General features: G+C 35.1%; 1 protein-coding gene across 1 annotated transcript in view; it reads right to left on the reverse strand.

Moving 5' to 3' along the window:
• KCNH5 (potassium voltage-gated channel subfamily H member 5) overlaps nucleotides 1-21,249 on the reverse strand; it is a 368,902-nt gene that overhangs the window by 338,869 nt on the left and 8,784 nt on the right. Inside the window, exon 2 of the mRNA XM_017533951.2 lies at nucleotides 2,010-2,133. Coding sequence (XP_017389440.1) covers nucleotides 2,010-2,133 — 124 coding nt within the window. The remainder of the gene's footprint in view (nucleotides 1-2,009; nucleotides 2,134-21,249) is intronic.

The following is a 21,249-nucleotide window of genomic DNA, read 5'->3' on the forward strand; positions in this document are numbered from 1 at the left end:
AACTCAGCTTTTTCTAACTTAAACTCCCTTCTGGGGGATAGGGGAGGAGCAATGCTTAATACAGACCAACAATATCAGTGATACCAAAGGGATCCTATCAACCAGAGGCCACATATTTTCATCACTCCCATTGACCAGTTTCATACCTAAGAGTGAAGACTGAATATGAGAATGCCTTTAATAGAGGCAAAAAATGAGGATGGCTAGCGGAGCATAGATCAAGGAAGAAAATGTTTGAGCATATTATTTCTCAAGCCTGGATAAGCATCAGAATCATCTAAGCTGTTGGTTAAAAATACTGACTCCCTGCTTGACCCACCCACTTCAGAATCACCTACTGATTCTAATTCAGTAGGTTTAAGTGGGGTGGGAATCTGTTTTTGCAAAATCTATTTAAGTGATTGCTATGTGTAGTCAGGTTTAAATTCAATGGTATAATATAAAATATCTACCTTTCATGATGATGAAGGATATCTGGAGAGAGAAAGAATCATCAACCAATCCCTTCTACATATCAAGGGATCTCTCTCTCTCTCTCTCTCTCTCTCTCTCTCTCTCTGTTTCTCTCTCTCTCTCTGTATGTATGTATGTATATACACAGATATACATGTTCCTCTGATTATTCAGCATCTAGACTATTCTTGACTCATGGCAGATGGTAGGTGATCAAAAAATATTTATTGAATGAATTTATTGATTCACAGATATATATACAGATATATACATAGAGAGGGAGAGAGTCATACACGGGATTGGGTCCAGGATCCCTGCATATATCAAAATCGATGGACACTCAAGTCCTGCAGTTAGCTCTAGGGAACCTACATATATAAAAAGTCAGCCTACTGTACACAAGGGTTTCACATCCCCTTGAATACTGTATTTTTTATCTGTATTCCTCTAATACTATATTTCTGATCCACATTTGGTTGAAAAAATTAATCTATAAGTGACCCACACTGTTCAAACAAGTGTTGTTCCAGGATCAACTGTATACGTATGTAACTATAATATACATACATATATATATATTTATATGTGTGTGTGTTTGTGTGTGTATATATATTTGTGTGTGTGTGTGTGTGTGTGTGTGTGTGTATATATATATATATATATATATATATATATATATATATAAAATGCTTCTCAGCATAAATGGGTAGAAAAAAAAAATCACTGTTTCTCTGGGCAAATCCCTTAACATAGTTCTATCTCAGTTTTCTCATCTGAAAAACAGAGGATGTGGCCTAGAAAAAAAAAAATCAGATCCCTTGTAGTTCTAAAATAACTTGCTTCAGTGCTTAGTTAAGTGAGAGCTTTAAAGAAAAATTAACTCATGGAAAAAACATCCCATCTGGCCTTACTGAAATATTGTGAAGAAGTTTTAGGTTCTAAATTGGTCCCTTATATATAGTTTCCTTTTCTTTTTTCTGATCCCCTTTTTTCTTAATATTCTCGTTAAGCTCACAGAAATGGCATATTTTTTAAAGAACCATTATATATAATATAAATATCAGATTCTGTTGTACGTAAGTCACACAATATACCATTACCAAGTACATGTGGCTTACACAGAATGTAAGAGCTTTATTTTATGTTCTTTACATTCTCATGGACCATGCTCAACTTGGCCAGGTGGTGTTTACTCTGTTTTGTTCAGGACAATTTAGTTGCTCCAAAGGTGCCGTAGATCACATGCTACAAGTTGTTCCCTGATACAAGATGTTCCCAGCACCTAGACTTTCCTGGCTAATGGTAGATGATCAAAAAATATTTATTGAATGAATTAATTAATTCACAGATATATAAAAATCTTTCTTTTGGCAAAAGTTCTCACCAATGGCTCTTCAGTTATATGTTTCCATTGATCATTTAGTCTCCCTAATATTCTAATATAATTTTAAACTCTACAGTTTGTATATGTGAGTACAAGTAAGCTTAAGCATTTTAATTACATTCAGATTTTTGTTACATTTCATAAACGTTTACTTAGCTATTCTATTACCTACCTGCAAGTGCTGCTTTTCTGCATGACGTCAGCTCGATGATATCCAGAGAGTTTACAAAAACCGTCATTACTATAAACTACAGGCCAATCCACAATCTGGGCATTTCCCAGTAAGAAACTTGATTCTGAAGAAGAAAGGAGAAAAAAGGAGGTTGTGTAGCTTCATTCAACAATTCACTTATTTCAAGTAATAAAAGACAAACTCATAAAGATGAACAAACACAACTACAGTTTGTAATTGTACAAATAATATAACCTATTCTTGAAATTGACATAACCAGCTTTTCATGATCATCATATGAGACCTGCAATATCAAATTTATATACAAACTAAAAATTCCATTTAAAAGAAACCAGTTTACAATATTTTTTGCATTCAAGTATACCCTAAGTTATGAAATCAATGTGTAGTTAGTATTAAATAATGTTAATGACTATAAGTTACACTTAAAAATTGGTTAATTTATTAAGATTAGGGCTATAGTCACTTCTCTACAAATTGAGAATACTGATTGATAATAAAGGAAAATTCGATGACCCCCTTCAAAAATTATATTAATATATTGTCGACATGATAGAACAAATTTTTGTCCATTAGGCTGATCTTGAAAAGTCTAATTTAAAACAGGATACAAAAGTCTTTCCTTAAATTAAAATTATTCAAAGATATTTTCAACCACATAATAGAGATAATTTAGAAACTATCAGTATTCTTTTTTTTTGAAACTATCAGTATTCTAAATAAAAGAGATGTCTTTGTTCTATTTCACACAGAAAAGTAGGTTTATTTGTATAAATTAATATAAAATGATTGAAAATCCAATCATATTAGGCAGTAACTTTAGCGGTTTTGTAGACATGTTATATGTCAACATTAAAATGAATATTAAAATATATAAACATTTAATATAAATAATTCAAAAGTAAAAAATTTTTAAAGAACACCATACTTCAAAATTTTACCTAAGAAAATTTTGCTTGAACTGATATTCAGGGTAGTACACTAAAAATATAACAATTTTTTAGCAGAAGACTTTAAATCCTGATTCATAATTGGTCTTCATAAAAATAATAATGCAATTCGGCATTTACTAAGTAGCTGCTGTTTAAAAGGCATTGCTCTGGGTCAAACAGTGGGATAAAATAAAGATTAGTAAAACATACCCTTTGCTCTCAATAAGTGTGCATGTTGAAAACAAATATGTCATAAAAAAAATAACAACTGCCAGGATACATACTAAATAAAGAAGCATGGGATAAAATATGAAGGAAAACAAAATGTTTGAAGCCCCTAGGAAGCTACCGAAAGTAGGCAGAAACTGGAAAAGATAAACTCTTGAAAAAGAGAGGCTATAATAGCTGAGATGGTCATTTAACTGTCTATTCCCCTGAGAACACTTGCCAGTTCGGAAAGTTCATGGTGTGAAAGAGCTCGAGCCGGAGTGTCTTACAAGTCTAAGGAGTCAAATGTCACAATTTGGGGCTGCCAGAGCAACCTGCAGTTGTGGAAATCCTTTAATTGATGGAGTGATAAACCTGACATAATCTACCTCAAATCCTTCTGTGTGGCCCAAACTGGGCATGCATAGGGTGAGGCAGTAAGGAATCCAGCAGAAAGCAACGGTTAAAGGGCTAAAGAGATGGACAGAAATTTTATTAGATCCCCAAAGCTAGAAGATGAATTTCAGAGTTCAAGTCCCATCAAGCTAGAGAAGCTTGAAAAACACCTTAAACTTTCCATCTAAATCACAGGAGGCTACGCATTAGGAGTAAGAAACAAGTCACAGGATGAAGGGATGTGCCCTGGGACTGAAGGCAAAAATGTAGAAAGTAGAACAACATGAAAAAATAATCTTAAAATCAAGTCTCTTCATGATCAAGGTGATCCATTAGTAGTTTAACTGCCTGATTTAAAAAAATGCAACTCTCTTCAGAGATAATGGAATCCCAAATCTCTACAATGTATTGATATAATGACCCAGAAACAATAAAAAATTATTAGATAAGCAAGAAATGGAAAACTCTGACAACTACTATGGAAAAGTAGGCAATAAAAAGAGAAGTCAGTAGGTAAACCAAGAAATAATAAAATCTCTGAAATTAAAAATTTATTGGATTGGTTTAACAGCAGGTTGAACACTAAAAAAGAAAGAACAATTTGAAAACCCATCGATGCAAGCTATTGCAAACTGAAGTAAAAGAGAAAAAGATGTAAGAGATGTTCTATGGGACAATATCAAGCAGTCTAAAATATATGTAGTTGAGTCTTAAAAAAAAGAGAGAGAGAGAGAGAGAGAGAGAGAGAGAGGGCAGCATGTTATTGGATACTATGGTAGCTAAAGTTTTCCAAATAGAAAGAAAACTTGAAACTCAGTAAACCCCAAGAGAGATAAACATAAACAAGCTACAGCAGGAATATGCTTCTTGCTCTTTTGTTCCACATCATCAAAAAGTATTCTATTTTCTGCAAATTGATCTATAGACTCAATACAATCCCAGTGAAAATGACAACAGACTTTTTTGAGGAAACTGAAAAGTTATAAAAGTTTGTGAAAATGCCAATTAACTACAGTAGTTCAAAACAAAATCTGAAAAAGTAGAACAAAGTTAGAGAAACATACAACTATATAATTAAGATAGGTGAAAATGGAGTAAGGGCAGACAAATAAACCAATGAAACAAAATGAGACTCTCACATACAACATCAAGTGATTTTCTGCAAAGATGACAAGGCAACTGAATAGGTGAAGTCTTTTTAAATGAATTTTATTGAAACAACTGGATATCCTTACGAGCAAAAATTGAAACATGACCCCTAACTCATACAAAAAAATAATTTGAAGTGGGTCATAGATCTAAATGCAGAAAGGAAAACTATCAAAGTTCTAGAAGAAAACGTAGAAGGAAATCTTTGCAATAACGAGGAAGACAACAATTTTTTATGTAAGTCTCATAGAGCAATTACCATAAAAGAAAGTGTTAATAAATTCGGCATCATCAAAATTATAGTCAACTACTCATTCAAGGACATTCTCAATAAAATGAAAAGGAAACCTATACCCTGGGAGGAAAGATTTATGATACAGATAACTGAGAAAGAACTCTAATCCAGAATATACAAAATATTCCTATAAAAGATCAAACAACCCAAGTATCAAAATGGGAAAGTAACTTAAAAAGACATTTCACACACAAAAATAATAAACAGCCAGTGAGCACAAGAATAAGATGCTTACAATCATCAGGCATCAGGAAATACGAAATGAAAGCACAAGGATATACTGCTGCTCAATTACTACAATAGTTTTAAAGACTAGCAATACATTGTTGATGAGAATCAAGAACAATTGGTGCTCTTTATAAAATGCTAGCAAAAATGTAAAATGGTATGGTCATTTTAGAAAACAGTTTCTTGTAAAATTAACTATGTGTCTATGACCCAGAAATTTTACTTCTAGGTATTTATACAAGCAAAATGAAAACATATATTTACAAAAAGACTTGTAGGAAAATGTTCACATCAGATTTATTCATAGTAGCCAAAAATTGGAAACACTGCAAATGTCTATTAAGAAGAGAAAGGATTAGAAATTGTGCCATATTTACACAAGGAATAATACTCAGCTCTAAAATGGAAGAAACTTCTGACACATGCAACAATATGACTTCAAAAACATTACAAAAGAAACCAGCCACTAAAGTAGGTATACTGTTTGATTTCATTACTATCAAGTTTAAATACAGGAGAAACTAATATTATATGATGATGGGAATCAGAACAATGATTTCTGAAGGGAATAGTGGAGGAAGTGACAGAGATAAAAAGAGCTTTCTGGCAAATGTAATTGTTTTCTATCTTGATAGAGGTATATGTTACACAGGTGTATACAGTTGTCAAAATTCATTGAATTGTACACTTAAGATCTGTGCATTTTGCTGCATAAAAAAATTTTTAAACACATAGAGAAGATAATGGATAATTCTGTCTGATCAGAGAATCAAAATTTTTAGGAAAACAATGATACTTGAGCTTAACCTTAGTTATGAGGATGGTAACAACACATTTCTGTGGTACCTGGAGCAGTTAGAATAGACGTCAAAATAAGCTAATTTCTGCAAAAGTGCTTCATAAAGCATAAATTCCTCTATAAATAAATGATGTTTTCTTTTATTTATAGCATCAACTATAAATATTTTTAATATGACCATCAAAAATTGTTTTCTTTCTCCCCTTAGCCAAGCCAGTTTGCCATCTCTAATCCATAAGCTGTCCACTTCATGACTAGATAACTGTGGCAGACCATACAGCTACATGGTATCCCTGCCTTAACTCATCCCAGTGTTCAGTCTGGTGTTTAAGCGAACACTAAACTGTCTCCCTGAAACCCTTCCTCTATCCTACCATTCTTCACCCAGATCAACAATCCCAACTATTTATACAATCGAATCTCAAATCCTTTATGAGGCTAACAAAGCCCTCTGAAATTCAGCCTTGCCTTCCCTACCTATACCAACATGTTTCCCATTATTCCTAAAGTCTATACTATTGCAGTCAGGACAGTGTCTTCATTATGTTCCCAAAATCTGCTCATTCATGCTGCCCACTATTCACTTGAAATATCTTTCCAACATCACTTTGCCCATCAAAATATTGACTACCTTTTCCATGCCACATTCACTGACTACTACTCAGCCTACATCTCCTCTGGCTGCCACCATATCTGTCTCCCATCATTCACAGGACAAACTTTCCACAGAAGTTGTCTCTTCTCACTGACTCCATCTTCTCAGCTCCTGTTCACTCAACTCACTCCTGTTCAGCTTCTTCCCTCACCAATCCACCAAGATGGCCAAGTCACCAATACCTTCTCCATATCACCAAGCCCAAGACACTTTTTACTCATTTCATAACAATTCAGAAGTGTTGGTAACCACTCCCCACTTCAAAGTGTCTCAATCCTTGGCTTTCACAGAACAGCATTCATTTGTTTCTCTGAACTTTCCTCTATTTCTTTTGCAGGCTCAGCTTCTTTACCAATAAGAATATATTAGAGTGCCTTCGTATACATTCCCAAGTCCTCACCTTTCTTTACTACTACACTTTCACCTGTGTCCATAGATTCAGTAACTCATGATTGTGTAACTCCAAACCCAACCTCTTCTGTAAACTCTAGCTCTTGATATGCAACTTGACCTCTCTTCTTAGTTATCTTAAATGTGCTTCAGTATAACATGAACATGACTTTTTGCTCCTCCAAATCAGGTGCTTTCCCAGTGTTTCCTGTCTTTGAGAATGGGGCCACCATCCATACAATTTTCTCAGCCAGTAATCTGAGAGCCATCAATCGACATTTACCCCATTACCCTCCTATCTAATGCATTACCAATCCCCTTACTTTTATCTCCTAAAACTCTTTCAAATCTCTCTAGTTCTCTTCATCTCCATGATCATCACCTAACACCAACCTTCTATCCTCTCTCCTCTAGACTACTCTAGTAACTATCTAATTGGTTTACTCAGAACCTCTGTGGGATTCCTTCTATGGATTTTTTTAATACTGAGGCCAAACAAGTCTTTTTTTAAAACTAAAATTCTATTGTGTTTCCTCTGTCCTTTAGCATCCTTCTTTTGGCTCTCAGAACACCCAAATCCTTTCCATGGTCCACAGTGACTTCAAAGACTGCCTAGCCTTAGTTCTCATCACTCTGACCCTTGCCTATAATACTTGCCTGCAATAGCCTCATTGACTTTTCTTATATTCCTGTAAAGGCCAAGTTCTCTCCCACCACAAGGACTTTTTACTTGCCATCATCTCTGCCTAGATGCCATTATTCTCCCTCCTCACCTTGTTGTCACCTACATTTATTTAGATCTTAATTCAATTGACATGACCTCAGAGAATCTTTCCCTGACCCCGATGAGGAGGTCATATCCCTGTTACATAATTTTTTGACAGGAAGTCCCTCTCCCTCAAAGCCATTATTACAATTGCAGTTTTATACCTACTCCTGTCATGACTTAATTAATGTATATCTGGTCGGGCATGGTGGCTCATGCCTGTAATCCCAGCACTTTGAGAGGTTGAGACAGGTGGATCACCTGAGGTCAGGAGATCGAGACCAGCCTGGCCAACATGGTGACACCTCGTCTCTACTAAAAATACAAAATTAGCTAGGCATGGTTAATTTTGTGTGTGCCAGGGAGGCTGAGGCAGGAGAATAGCCGGAACCTGGAAGGCAGAGGTTACAGTGAGCCGAGATCGCCATCACTGCACGCCAGCGTGGGCGACAGAGCGAGACTCTGTCTTAAAAAAAAAATTAATGTATATCTGCCTATTGGATTATAAACTCTATAGGGATACAGCACATGTAGGTTTTGCTCTCATTTGATCTCTCATTGCCTAGCACAGTGCTGAAGACATAGTAAATGCTAATTTATTGGTTGATTATATGAATAAGCAAATGAACTAATGCATTTTTGCAGGGTTCTCTTTTTATATAATTGGTATTATAAAATTTATTAAGCAATGCCTTTCTAAATATTTCATATGTGTTATTTTTATATGAATCACATATTCCTCAGGATTCTAAACGATATGCTTACTCTGCACATAGGAGTTTCAATACAATCATCCAGACAGAAAATCAATAATGAGGCATTGGACTTTAACTATACTTAAACCAAATGGACCTGACAGATATATATAAACATTTCACTCAAAGACAGTAAAATACATATTCTTCTCAAGTGCAGAAAGTTGAAGTTCTCCACACAGAATGTTCTGCAGTATAGATCAACTTTTAGACCACACAGTAGGTCTTAACAAATTTAAGAAAATTTAAATCATATGAAGTATATTTTCTGAACACAATGTTATAAAGCTAGAAATTAATAATATGAAGAATTTTAGAAAATTTAAATATGTGGAAATTGAACAATATACTCCTAAGGAACCAATGGGTCAAATAAGAAATCAAAAGGGAAATTTAAAAATATCTTCAGACAAATGAAAATGAAAGCACAACACACTAAAACTTATAAGATGCAAGAAAAACAGTTTTAAGAGGCAAGCTTATAGCAACAAGTGCCTACATGAAAAAAGAAGACCTCAAATAATCAAACTAATGTTACACCTCAGTGAACTAGAAAAAGAAGAACAAACTAAGCCCAAAGTTAGTAGAAGGAAGGCAATAATAGAGATTAGAGCAGAAATAAATGAAATGGAGACTAGAAAAACAATTTTAAAAGGTCAGTGAAACGACGAGTTGGTTTTTGAAAAGATAAACAAAATTGACAAACATTTAGCTCTACTAACAGAAGACTCAAACAAAAAAGTCAGAAATCAAAGAGGAGACATTACAACTGATACCACAGAAATACAAAGAATCATAAGATACTATTATGAACAATTAAAATCCAACAAATTGCCTAATCTAGAAGAAATGAATAAATTCCTAGACACATAGAGCCTACCAAGAAAATCTGAATAGACCAATGACAAATAAGGAGGCTAATCACTAACAAAAATTCTCCCAACAAAGGAAAGCACAGAACCTGGTACTTTCACTGCTTACTAATTCAATCTTTCTCAAACTCTTCCAAAAAATTAAAAAGGAGAGAAAACTTTCAAAATCATTTTAGGAGACCAGCATTACCCTGATACCAAAGCCAGACAAAGACACTACTAAAAGAGAAAATTATCCACCAACATCCCTGAAAAATATAGATGCAAAAATCCTCAATAAAATATTTTCAAACCAAATTCAACAATGCATAGAAGCATAATTCACCACGATCAAGTGGTATTTATTACTGAGATGCAAGGATTGTTCAATATATGCAAATCAAGAAATATGATAGACCACATTAACAGAATGGAGAACCAAAACCATAAAATCAACAGATTCAGAAAAGGCATTTTAAAAATTCAACATTGTTTCATGGTAAAAACTCTCAACATGTTAGTATAGAAGGAATGTACCTCAATATAATAAAGGCCATAACAAGCTCTAACATCATACTCAAAGGTAAAAAGTTGAAAGCTTTTCCTTTAAAATCAGGAACAAGACAAAAATCCCATTCTTACCATTTCCATTCAATTTCTGGCTGAAGTCCTAGCCAGAGCAACGAGCAAGAGAAAGGAAACAAAGCCTTCCAAATAGGAAAAAAGGGAGTTAAATTGCCTCTGTTTGCAGACAGTATGATCTTACATATAGAAAAAAACTAAAGTCTCAACCAAAAAAACTGTTAGAACTAATAAACAAGTTCAGTAAAGTTGTAGGGTATGAAATTAAGATATGAAAAGCATTTATATAACAACTATTCAAAAAGTAATCAAGAAAACAATACCATTTAAAAAAGCAACCAAAATAAAAATCAGTACTTAGGAATGAATTTAACCAAGAAGTTAAAAGAGCTATACACTGGAAACTGTAAAACATTAATAACAGAAACTAAAGAAGACACAAATAAGTGGAAAAATATCCTGTGTTCATGGACTGAAAGAATTAATATTGTTAAAATGTCCATACAACCCAAAGCAATACACAGATTCAATGTAATTTCAATCAAAATCCCAAAGACGTCTTTCACAGAAACAGAAAGAAAAAAAAAAATTCTAAAGTTCATCTGAAACCACAAAAGACCTCAATAGCCAAAGCAGTTTTGAACAAAAAGAACAAAGCCAGAGTCATCACACTACTAGATATCAAAATCTACTTACTACAACGCTATAATAATAAAAGCAGCATGGTACTGGCATAAAAATAGACACACAGACAAAACATAATAGACAGCCCAGAAACAAAGCCACCATCTACAGTCCATTGATTTTCAGCAAAGATACCAAAAACACACAATGGGGAAAGGGCAATCTCTTCAATAAAGGATGTTGGGAAAACTTTATATCCCATATCAGAAGAATAAAATTAGACACTCATCTCACACCATATATGCAAATTAACTCAAGATGGATTGAAGACTTAAATGCCAAATCTGAAACTATAAAACTGCTGGAAGAAAGCATAGATGGAAAGCTGCAGGACACTGGTCTAGGCAAAGATTTTTTGGATATGACTCCAACAGCACAGGTAACTAAAGCAGAAATTAACAAATGAAATTATGTCAAACTAAAAAGCTTCTGTACAGCAAAGGAAACAATCCACAGAGTGAAGAGACAACCTACAGAGTAATAAAATATATCTACAAACCATACACATAAAGGGTTAATGTGCAAAATATATAAGAAACTCAAACAACTTGATAGTAAGAAAACAAATAACCAGATTAAAACATGGGCAAAAGATATGACTAGACATTCCTCAAAGAGACAATAGTCAAATAGCTAACAGTTACATGAAAGAAGGCTTAACATCACTAATCATCAGGGAAATGCAAATTAAAACCACAATAAGATGTTATCTCATACCTACTGGAATGGCTACTAACAAAAAGAAAAGATAACTGACCAAGATGTCAAGAAAAGGGAACTCTTGTACATTGTTGGTGGGGATGTAAATTAGTACAGCCATTATAGAAAATAGTATGGAGGCTCCTCAAAAATTAAACATCAACCCACCATATGATTCAGCAATTCCACCACTGGGTATATAGCCAAAGGAAATTAAATCAGCATGTCAAGGAGCTATCTGCATGTTCATGTTTATTGTTCACTATTCATAGTACCCAAGATATGGAATCAACTTAAGTGTCTATCAACAGATGAACAGATAAAGAAAATGTGGTATATGCACCCATTGAAATATTATACAGCCTTTAAAAAGAAAGAAGTATTGTCATTTGTAACATGGATGAACCTGGAGGATATTATGTTAAGTAAAATAAGTCAGATACAGAAAGACAAATGCTGTATGATCTATGATCTTACTTACATGTGCAATGTAAAAAAGTCAAACTTGGCGGGGCACAGTGGGTTCAAGCCTGTGATCCCAGCACTTTGGGAGGCCAAGGCAGGTGGATTAAGCGGTCAGGAGAGCAACACTATCCTGGCCAACATGATGAAACCTCGTCTCTACTAAAAATACAAAAATTAGCTGGGTGTGGTGGCACATGCCTATAATCTCAGCTACTTGGCAGGCTGAGGCAGGAGAATCGCTTGAACCAAGGGAGTTGGAGGTTGCACGAGCCAAGATTGTGCCACTGCACATCAGCCTGGTGACAGAGCAAGACCCCGTCTCAAAAAAAAAAAAAAAAGTCAAACTCATATAAACAGAGAAAAAACAGGTGGCTAACAAAGGCTGGAGGGTAGGGACATTGGGGAGTGTTGGTCGAAGGACACAAAATTTCAGTTGGACAGAAGGATTAAGTTTAAGTGATCTACTATATATCAGGTTGACCACAATTGATAGCAATATACTGTATATTTGAAAATCTCTAAGGGAACAGATTTTAAGTGTTCTCACTGTGTAAAAAAAAAAAAAAAAGTGAGTTAATGAATATATGAAATAGCTTGACTTAGCCATTCCACAATGTATACATATATCAAAGCATTATCTTTCCTAGACTATCTTTTTAAAAGCTTTACGTTGATTTTAAAAAAATGCTTTTGAGTCATTAGGTCTGATTGACTATGTGAGCAAATACTTTAGGGTATACCTGGCAAATACTTGAATTGTCCATATTCTATATTATTGGTGAAAATACAGATATTTTGAAAAATGGAATTGAAGAGAAAGACAAAGTCTTGTATACTACAAACATATTCAAGTTTTACTTGTCGATTTTTTTTTTAATTTAAGAAAAGAATTGCAATATAGTAGTTATTTATTAGTTGAATGAATTGCTAGTATTCTAGGAAAAATAATCCCACAGGCTTATAAGAATATAAACATGAAAGGGCCTGTTGATCTAGCAAATAGCATTTTTCAGTGTTTTTATTAAAGCTCATAGTAAAAATAACTTTTACATAGCGACTGAAGTGTATGTACATACGTGCAGACATGCATATACACAATAGACAATTGAAAAAATTTCTCAGACTATACTTACTAAATGAGATGTACTCTACAATTTCTATCTATTTCAATTTTGGCTACATTAGTCAAGATCTATTAAATCAATTTCATAGCTCAATGAAGGGGTGTACCTTATGATTTTCAAAGCATGCTTTAAACAACTCTGCAAAGGCTTTACAAACTTTTCTCTCTCTGTAAACAGATGAGTTTTCAAGACATTTGTTAGGATTTGGATCATTCTAATTATTCCATATTAGCTCTGCCATTAAAAGCATTACCCTGCTCCCATAATACCATTTTCAGTAGCTCTACGACAGGAATATTCATACTCCAGCTCAGCAGGGTCCAGATATCACTACCCATTTGTTAATACATTATTTCACTTCCACTCCAGCAACTCTATGTAGTAACAAAATTAATAACCAAAGCAACCATTAGCACAGTCCATACTGTATGCTAGGTATTGAGTCTGATGTTGTACGTGTTATCCCTAATCAGAAAAACAACTTCATTTCCTCTTTTACTGATCACTCATCAGGCAATAAGTCAGAGACTCACAAAGCCTAGATTCCCAAGGTCAGAAGTGGCAACTAGAGCACATGTTCCTTAAATTCTAATTCTTGACTAAGATAACTGCAAATTTAAACTCTTCCTAGTGGAAATTACACCACTTTTTTTTTTTTTTTTTTTTTTTTTTTTTTTTTTTTTTTTTTTTTTTTTTTTTTTTTTTTTTTTTTTTTTTTTTTTTTTTTTTTTTTGCCTTAGATGGAAAAGTAGGAAGACTAAGAATGAAGGAAAAGTCCTAAAGCAACTCACTGCAGAGCTCTTCCTGTTAGATTGGAAGCAGAGTTGTTTGGGGAGAAGAACACAGAAGTTAGAATCAAAAGTAGGTAATTAAGACTTTGCCTTTCTCTTCAATCCCATTTTTCAAAATATCTACATTTTACCCAGTAATATAGAATATGGATAATTCAAGTATTTGCCAGGTATACCCTAAAAGTATTTACTCACACAGTCAATCAGATATAACAGCCCAAAGAGATTTTTTTCAAACCAACTTAAAGTTTTAGACTAAAAGATCGTCTAGGAAATATGTTCTCGATCTTTATGCTTGAAGTCCAGTAATTAAGACCATCAAAGAGTTAAGTCATTGGACTGTGATCACCAGACTTTACTTCGAGGCCTTAATTTTAACTATATGCACTCTGAGTTTATGGAGCACAAACATGGAAACTGCTTTTACCATTTTTGAATGTTTTATAAAACCATAGTTGAGTAAAGTGCACATGGTGCTAAGTCTACTTTATATAAGATGTTATCAAGTGGTAAACACTTAACAATCAATACACCACAAGGAGCCCTGACCCAAATATTCTCCCAGCACTTGGATCCTTCCTCCACACTACACAGTAAGTTTCTGTGAAACAGCTGGGGAGTTTTTTAATTAGGCTATTGGGTGCCTGATATACAAACTGGTGATAGTAATACCCACCATTCTGGGTAGTTATGGAGACTAAATAAAGTAAGCAGTCTTTATAAACTATTAAAGCAAAAAGTATTTATAAGCTATTATTATTATGTACAAGATTCTATTACTGGGTCATATATGCAGTGGTAGCTTGGTATGTGTGTGGCAGGGAAGATGTATATATCTATGTAAGAACCTAGAAAAAATAAACTGTTAAATGTTGACCCTGCAAACCAAAACCTATAAAATTATATTTATCCCTGAGAACTAAACTACAGAATATTTGAGAAAAAAGAGAAATAAAAACGAGAGGGAGACAGGTTTTTTAATTAAGGCTAAATTAGATAGAACTGCTGAATATTAACTATCCAGAAGCTTCTTTTTAAAATTTCTCTATTTGTTCAATGAAACACTCTATGTGTTTATGAAATATTCATATAACTATTGCATTTCCCTGTAGTCATGAAAATTCTTATTTCAACAAATGAAAAATATATTATTAATCAATATTAAGAACAGAATAGCAAATTAATTAAAATTGCTTCCCAGAAAATTTTAATTTCCTTTAGCTTTAAAACATGTTGTGGAAAAGAAATCTGATTACAGAGGAATAACTTCTTTGCAAAGCAAATGAGTTACAAATCTAGAAAGTGAGAGAATCTAGAAGTTTTGGAAACATGATGCCCTTAAAGAAATTGCTCAGATCTCAGTGACCATCACCATTCTTAACCACCAATCTTGACAGGGAAACCAATTCTGGTTTGTCCTCACACCTCTTAGAGGAACTTGAGCCATTAATTCTGGAAAATTGAACTTTCCTTGAGATCCAGATTGTTTCAGTCCCTAAAGATGTTTACAAACATTCCATCTCCAAATGGATCAAACACACAATATGGTCCTCTATGAGGTGCCTAAGAATCAGGACATTATCCCCACCAGGAGGTGAGGATTTCAGAGGCTGTAATTCCACGTCAGCAGATTCTGGAATGCATCTGCAAGGGGCTAAGACTTGAAAACAATCCATTATACTCATTCAGTACCATGCAGTATCCTACCAGAGGTGAACATAAAATAAAGCAAGCACTTTTTCTTCAAGGGTTAGAAGGTTAAAAATGAATCAAAAACCCTTCATTCCAAATGGCTCCCTAGGGATTATTCCCAGTGCTTCTCAATCTTGACCACACAGTTGATTGGAATGGAAGTTGAGGGAACTTGGAAGGGGCCACAGGAGTTATTCATCCCAGTCCCTGCACCCCAAAGATTGTTTTAATTGGTCTTCAGTGGAACCCAGGCATGGATATTTATTGTTAAATCTTTCAGGTAGTTTTAACGTGCCGTCAGGGTGGAGAAGCACTAATCTAGGGCAATAATTCCTAAATGCTGGCAGCTGCAATAGAATCTTGTCACGAACGTCAAAAATAGAGATCGCTAAATTCTAATGCAGATGCTCTGAATTGACTCCTTCAGAGGTGAATACAAAAAATACAGACATAGGGGTAAGTCTCACGCTCAGCCAAGTCTGGCACACTTTGATCCAGTGCCTTGCTACTCAAAATATGGACCAGCATCACCTGGTAGTTTATTGACAATGTAGAACCTGGGACCCACCCCAGACTCTCTGAGTCAGAGCCTGCATTTTAACAAGATCCTCAGGTGACCCCAGAATGCACACATCTTCTGCATCTTTTCCTTTCTTTTATGGATGGGAAAACAGACCAGGAAATTTAAAGGACTTGCCCAATATAGGAAAAGAGTATCTGGTAAAGGAAAAGACAGAACCAGACCTCCTTTCTATTCCATCAGTCTCTATTTGTGAACTGCTGTCGGCGCTTTTGTTTTGTTTTAATATAAGGAGGCACTTCCTCTTTATAGAGCAATTTCTTCAGACAATAGGTAAATAACTAGACTTAGGTTAATACTACTACTTATTAATCCCATTCCTAAAGGCAATCATACACAAATCATGGGATCAATAATCCTGGCTGATAATTCTGGGCAAAGAAAGGTTATATTCAGTCAATAAAGGCAATATAAAAGTACGTGGGATGTTTCCTCTCTTTCTATGGCAATTCCAGCAGGGTAAAAATGGTTTCCTCTGAGCTGCTCCAACATGATTAGACTGGTCTTTGGCGCTTTTTCTGTTTTGTTTTTATGATAATCATATCCTTCTCGGACCCAGATATCTTGTGTACATTAACAATGGTGGTGGGCAGGGGAAGCAAATGGGAGAAATCAAAGGATATAAGCTTGAAGTTATGTAGGATAAATAAGTCTAGAGACCTAATGCACAATATGAGGACTACAGTTACTAATATTATACTTAATAATATTGTACTGTATGCTGAAAATTTGCTAAGAGAGATTTTAGCTCTTACCACACACACACAAATGGGTAAATATGGAAGATGATGAATAGGTTAATTTGCTGGACTGTATAATCATTTCACTATTTATATGTATATCGAAACAACGTTATGTACCTTAAATATATACAATTTTTAAGATGTGTAGAAAAAAAGGGTGGAACACCTTTTTTAGGGAGTTAACCCTCTGACTCCCTCTCCTTTTTACCTTTTTATGCAAATTACCCCCAGAGAGAAGTCTTTCAGAGGCCTAGCAGTTTTTAGTTATTTTAAGAAATGATAAGACACACAAATTTAGAGTACTGGGGAAGAAAAAAAATGGAGTGGAGTTGAGAAGAAAAAGGGCTTCACCAAAAACCACAACAATTTTCACTAGAGTATAGGTTTGCCAAGCTCCAGGGCAGTGTCTGAAGAAAGCCAACTGTGTTTTTCCCCGATTGCATTCATGTAGTTCTAACTTTGGAGAAGCATACCACCCAGAAACCATGGCTCTCACTCAAAGCCCTCAAGCCCTGGACACAGAGCTCCTCCAACAGAAGCGAAGGGCAGGCAAGATGAGAAACCTAGATGAGGGTTATTTCAAGCTGTTCTTCCAGATCACCGGGGCTTCAGTGAGGAGGGATCAGAGCGCACGCAGTCACAGCTTCCACCCTCCACAGTGCTCTCATTCAAAGAACATACATTCCAAAACTTGATGCGTTAGGTTTGGTTTGGGGTTTGGTTTTATTCAAAAGTTTAGTCTTATCCAAATCAGTCTCTTATCAAAATCTGAAACTACATGTTTCTAATCCACAAGAGCGACCAGACTGTCCAAGCTAACTACCTGGCTCTTTTCTGAACTCTGCAAGTAGAACGTGGAAATCACATCTGTACACATTTTTGAGCTAAGCTGTCTTTGGCTGCATTCTTCTTTTCTTCATGGGAAAGAAAAGGGAGCTAAATGACAGTGATGATGCAGATGGTCTTTAGAGTTTCATTCCAAGCATGGCCTTCCTCCAGTTTCTCGCATCGCAAGGATCTCTTCCCTACCACCATCTGCATGCAGACGCTTGAGCCAAAACCTTGGGAGTCATCCTTCACACCTCCTCATCCATGTCATCCAATCCATTACTAGATCCTAATAATTCTACCAACAAAACATATCTGATGCATCCATTTCTCTCCATCTCCACTACTACCATCCCAGGCCAGACCACCATCAAATCTTGTTTGGACTGTTGCCCAGAGACCAGACCTAGCTGGTCTCCCATTCTTGCTCCTCCTCCCTTCAACCATTACAAAAGTAGCTTTTGGGACCATGAGATTTTTCCACTGTGCTAGGAATAAAATACAAAATCTTTCCCCAGAATAGTTAGGCCACTAACTGTCACTCACCCTTATCTACTGTCTTTCTTCTGGTTTCACCAAAGGCAATCCAGCTGCACTAGTCTTTAAGCTTCACAAACTTAGGCATTCATTTTCTTTTTCTCCTTAGGAATGTTTACATGTTTTCTCTTTGCCTGAAATATTCTTCTTTCCATCTATCCTCTTGTTACCTCTCACTTTAGGTGTCAATTTAACACTACTTCCTTAGAAAGGCCGCCCAATCAGAATTAGATCCTGTTACACATGATCATCACACCCTCCCCTTTTTATCCAAAATGCTTACCACAATTTGTACTTACATATTTGATGTGGGCTTGGGGAATGCCTGCCTCTCCTACCAGACTCTGAGTTCCACGAGGTCAGAACTAAGTCTGTTTGTTCATTACTGTACACCCACAAATGTTTTATGACTATATCAAATAAAAAATTCTGATTCCTGTTTAAAGTCATACAGTCAGTCAATAAACAGTTATAAAGCAATGCTTAGACATTATTTTTTTTTTCCAAGAAATTGACAATAAGTTTAAAAAGGCGAGGCAGGGCGGGGTGGGGGGATGGGTGTTGCCAAGCAGATTTTCCCGCACTTTGAATGGCATCTGGAAACTTGTGAATTTAAATCATGCAGTCTATTTTTTAAATGTGTCTTCTGGATGAGTGATATCTATAGATCTAATTACATTTATAAAACAATGATAGTGGAACACTCTGAAGCATATATAGTAATTGTATTTGGGTTAAATAAAATCTTGGGACAGATGGCTAAACAAAAGCATAAATAATGTATATGTCATGTCCACACCCACAATGTTGATTTGTGGTATGTGCACCGTCCATTTCTATGTCAATGACAGAATATAAGGCTGCTCTCTTTCATGTCCTAACAAAATACACCTTTATCCTACAACAATCCTCTAGCAATATAGCAAGTGTGCAGACATGCTTTGTACCTGCCACAATGACACTAATTATTACACAATGATATTGGAAACATTAAGCAGACCATCACTGTCGGAGTTTGAAATATGCAAAAAAATATCCGTTAATTTATTCAAACTTGTTCAGCTGTCATCACAGATAAAAATACGCTTCCACTTTCTCTCTCCTTCACTATCAAAGGTATATTTTTAAGTTTCTGTGTTTCTTTGATGGCATTAACTTCATTTTTTCATCAAGCCAAAGTGGTTCAAAATGCATGCAATATTTTAACATATATTTCTGAAATTCTAGTGGTAGGCATAAGAGAACCTTGTTATTTAAAAAAATTTCTCCACAAAATGTTCAACAATTCAATGTTTCTACTTTTAATAGTTGGTGTTTTGTTCATGAAAAAAATGAGTTTCTAAAACATAAAACTGGTCAGAATCCTTAGAAGCAAAATATAACTGCAACAATGGTCTATTTGATTCATAGCCTCATAATATAACAGAAAATTTTCACCCTGATATAATAAAATTTTCCTAAATTTTATTACAATGAAATTTCTTAAAATATCTAAAGCCATAAGACTTATACTAGTTATATAATCTTGGGGAATAAAAGCTAAATCAGTCAAGATGTATTTATAAGTGAAACAAAAGTATATATTTAATATTCAAGCATCATTTTAAATCCTTAAATACTTTTGCAAATGGACTGCATCTTTTCTGAAGAGATTATATATTTTCTTTGAAGTTACCCTTTTATGGCAATTAAACTCTAATGGCAAGATAACTGATGAAAAACTTCAATTAAAAAGCTGGTCCAACCTGCACATGTGATGGAAAAACAGAAGGAGGCTTTTCTGAATGCATTCACAATCCATTTAATTTTCTAAAGCTTTCTCCTATTTTTTTTAAAATTTCTACTCTCTATGCAACAGGAGTTAATTGTTTAAGAGAAAGATACAGAGCTACAAACTCAATTCATTTCTCTCCTCTGTCCAGATTTCACTAAGCTGGTTATAAGAAGATACTGATGTTTGTGCTTTACTCCTCAGTTTCTCCAAGAATTATCGGGTATTGAAGTAAACAGAACTGATACTTATTTTGCTCTAGGCAGTAGGTTTTTGTTGGGAAGTGGGGATGGACAGGGGTGGGTTGTTTGGTTCTGGTTTTGGTATTCTTTCCAAAGTAAGCCCTTAGTAAATTGAACTCAAATGCTTTTAAGCTCAGATACCCCTGTTTCTGCTGGGAAATTCCCAACTATTTCTTGCTCTCTTCAAGTTAAAAAAAAAATCTCCCCTACCTTACCTTACCTAGAGAAAATATTAAAAAGTGAATAGGTAGTAAGTCCTTACTATGATGAGGCACAGAGGGAGATCTACTCATCTGCGACTTCACCAATCTTCTCAGCAACCCAACAAGGTGGATGTACCAATTCTGGAGAGCCTCAGTGTGTCACCCGGCGTAAGGGCTAGACAGGGGTCTGTGCTGTCAAGAACTCAACACCTTTGCTCTTTCTATCCCAACACTGTGCCTGAGAGCACAGTTGAGAGCACTGCTCTGTGAGCCTTGGAAATGCCCTCATAGAGTTCCAGAAAGATTACCTTGATGATGGTTGCTGTAGTAGAGACAGAACTTGCTTTAGGAATGACCAAGGGGAATGTGTTACACATCTCATTCCTCCTTCTTGGAGACCTTTTGTTTCTGAGCTCAGTTAATGAGGCAACTCTTTCCTTTTGACCCGTTTTTCTTTCTTTGGTCCATCATAGTTAGACACATAGGCTGCATACAATGTCAGTTACGGACATGCTCCAAGCCTTAAGATGAGTCAGTGTAGTAAATGGGCATGAATTAACTCACTCTGCACACAGCAATTACAGGAGACACAAAAGAAAGCTAAGGATTGATAATCCAGTTGGAAAGTAAAATTAATATTATACTGAATGGAAAATCAAAGATGACCCTAACATTTCTAGATTCAAAACAAAAATATCAAAGACACTTTGGATAGAAACAGGGAGATACCGGGGGAAAAAAAAAAAAAGTCAATCTGAGGCCAAAAGCAAAGAAATTCTATTTAGCCCACAGTGAGTTTTAGGCGACTTTTGAGTAGCACAAGAAAAGAAATCTTGTATACCATTGGAAACATAG

Source organism: Cebus imitator, unplaced genomic scaffold (assembly GCF_001604975.1).
Source record: "Cebus imitator isolate Cc_AM_T3 unplaced genomic scaffold, Cebus_imitator-1.0 Scaffold83, whole genome shotgun sequence".
In the NCBI taxonomy this organism is placed as follows: domain Eukaryota; kingdom Metazoa; phylum Chordata; class Mammalia; order Primates; family Cebidae; genus Cebus; species Cebus imitator.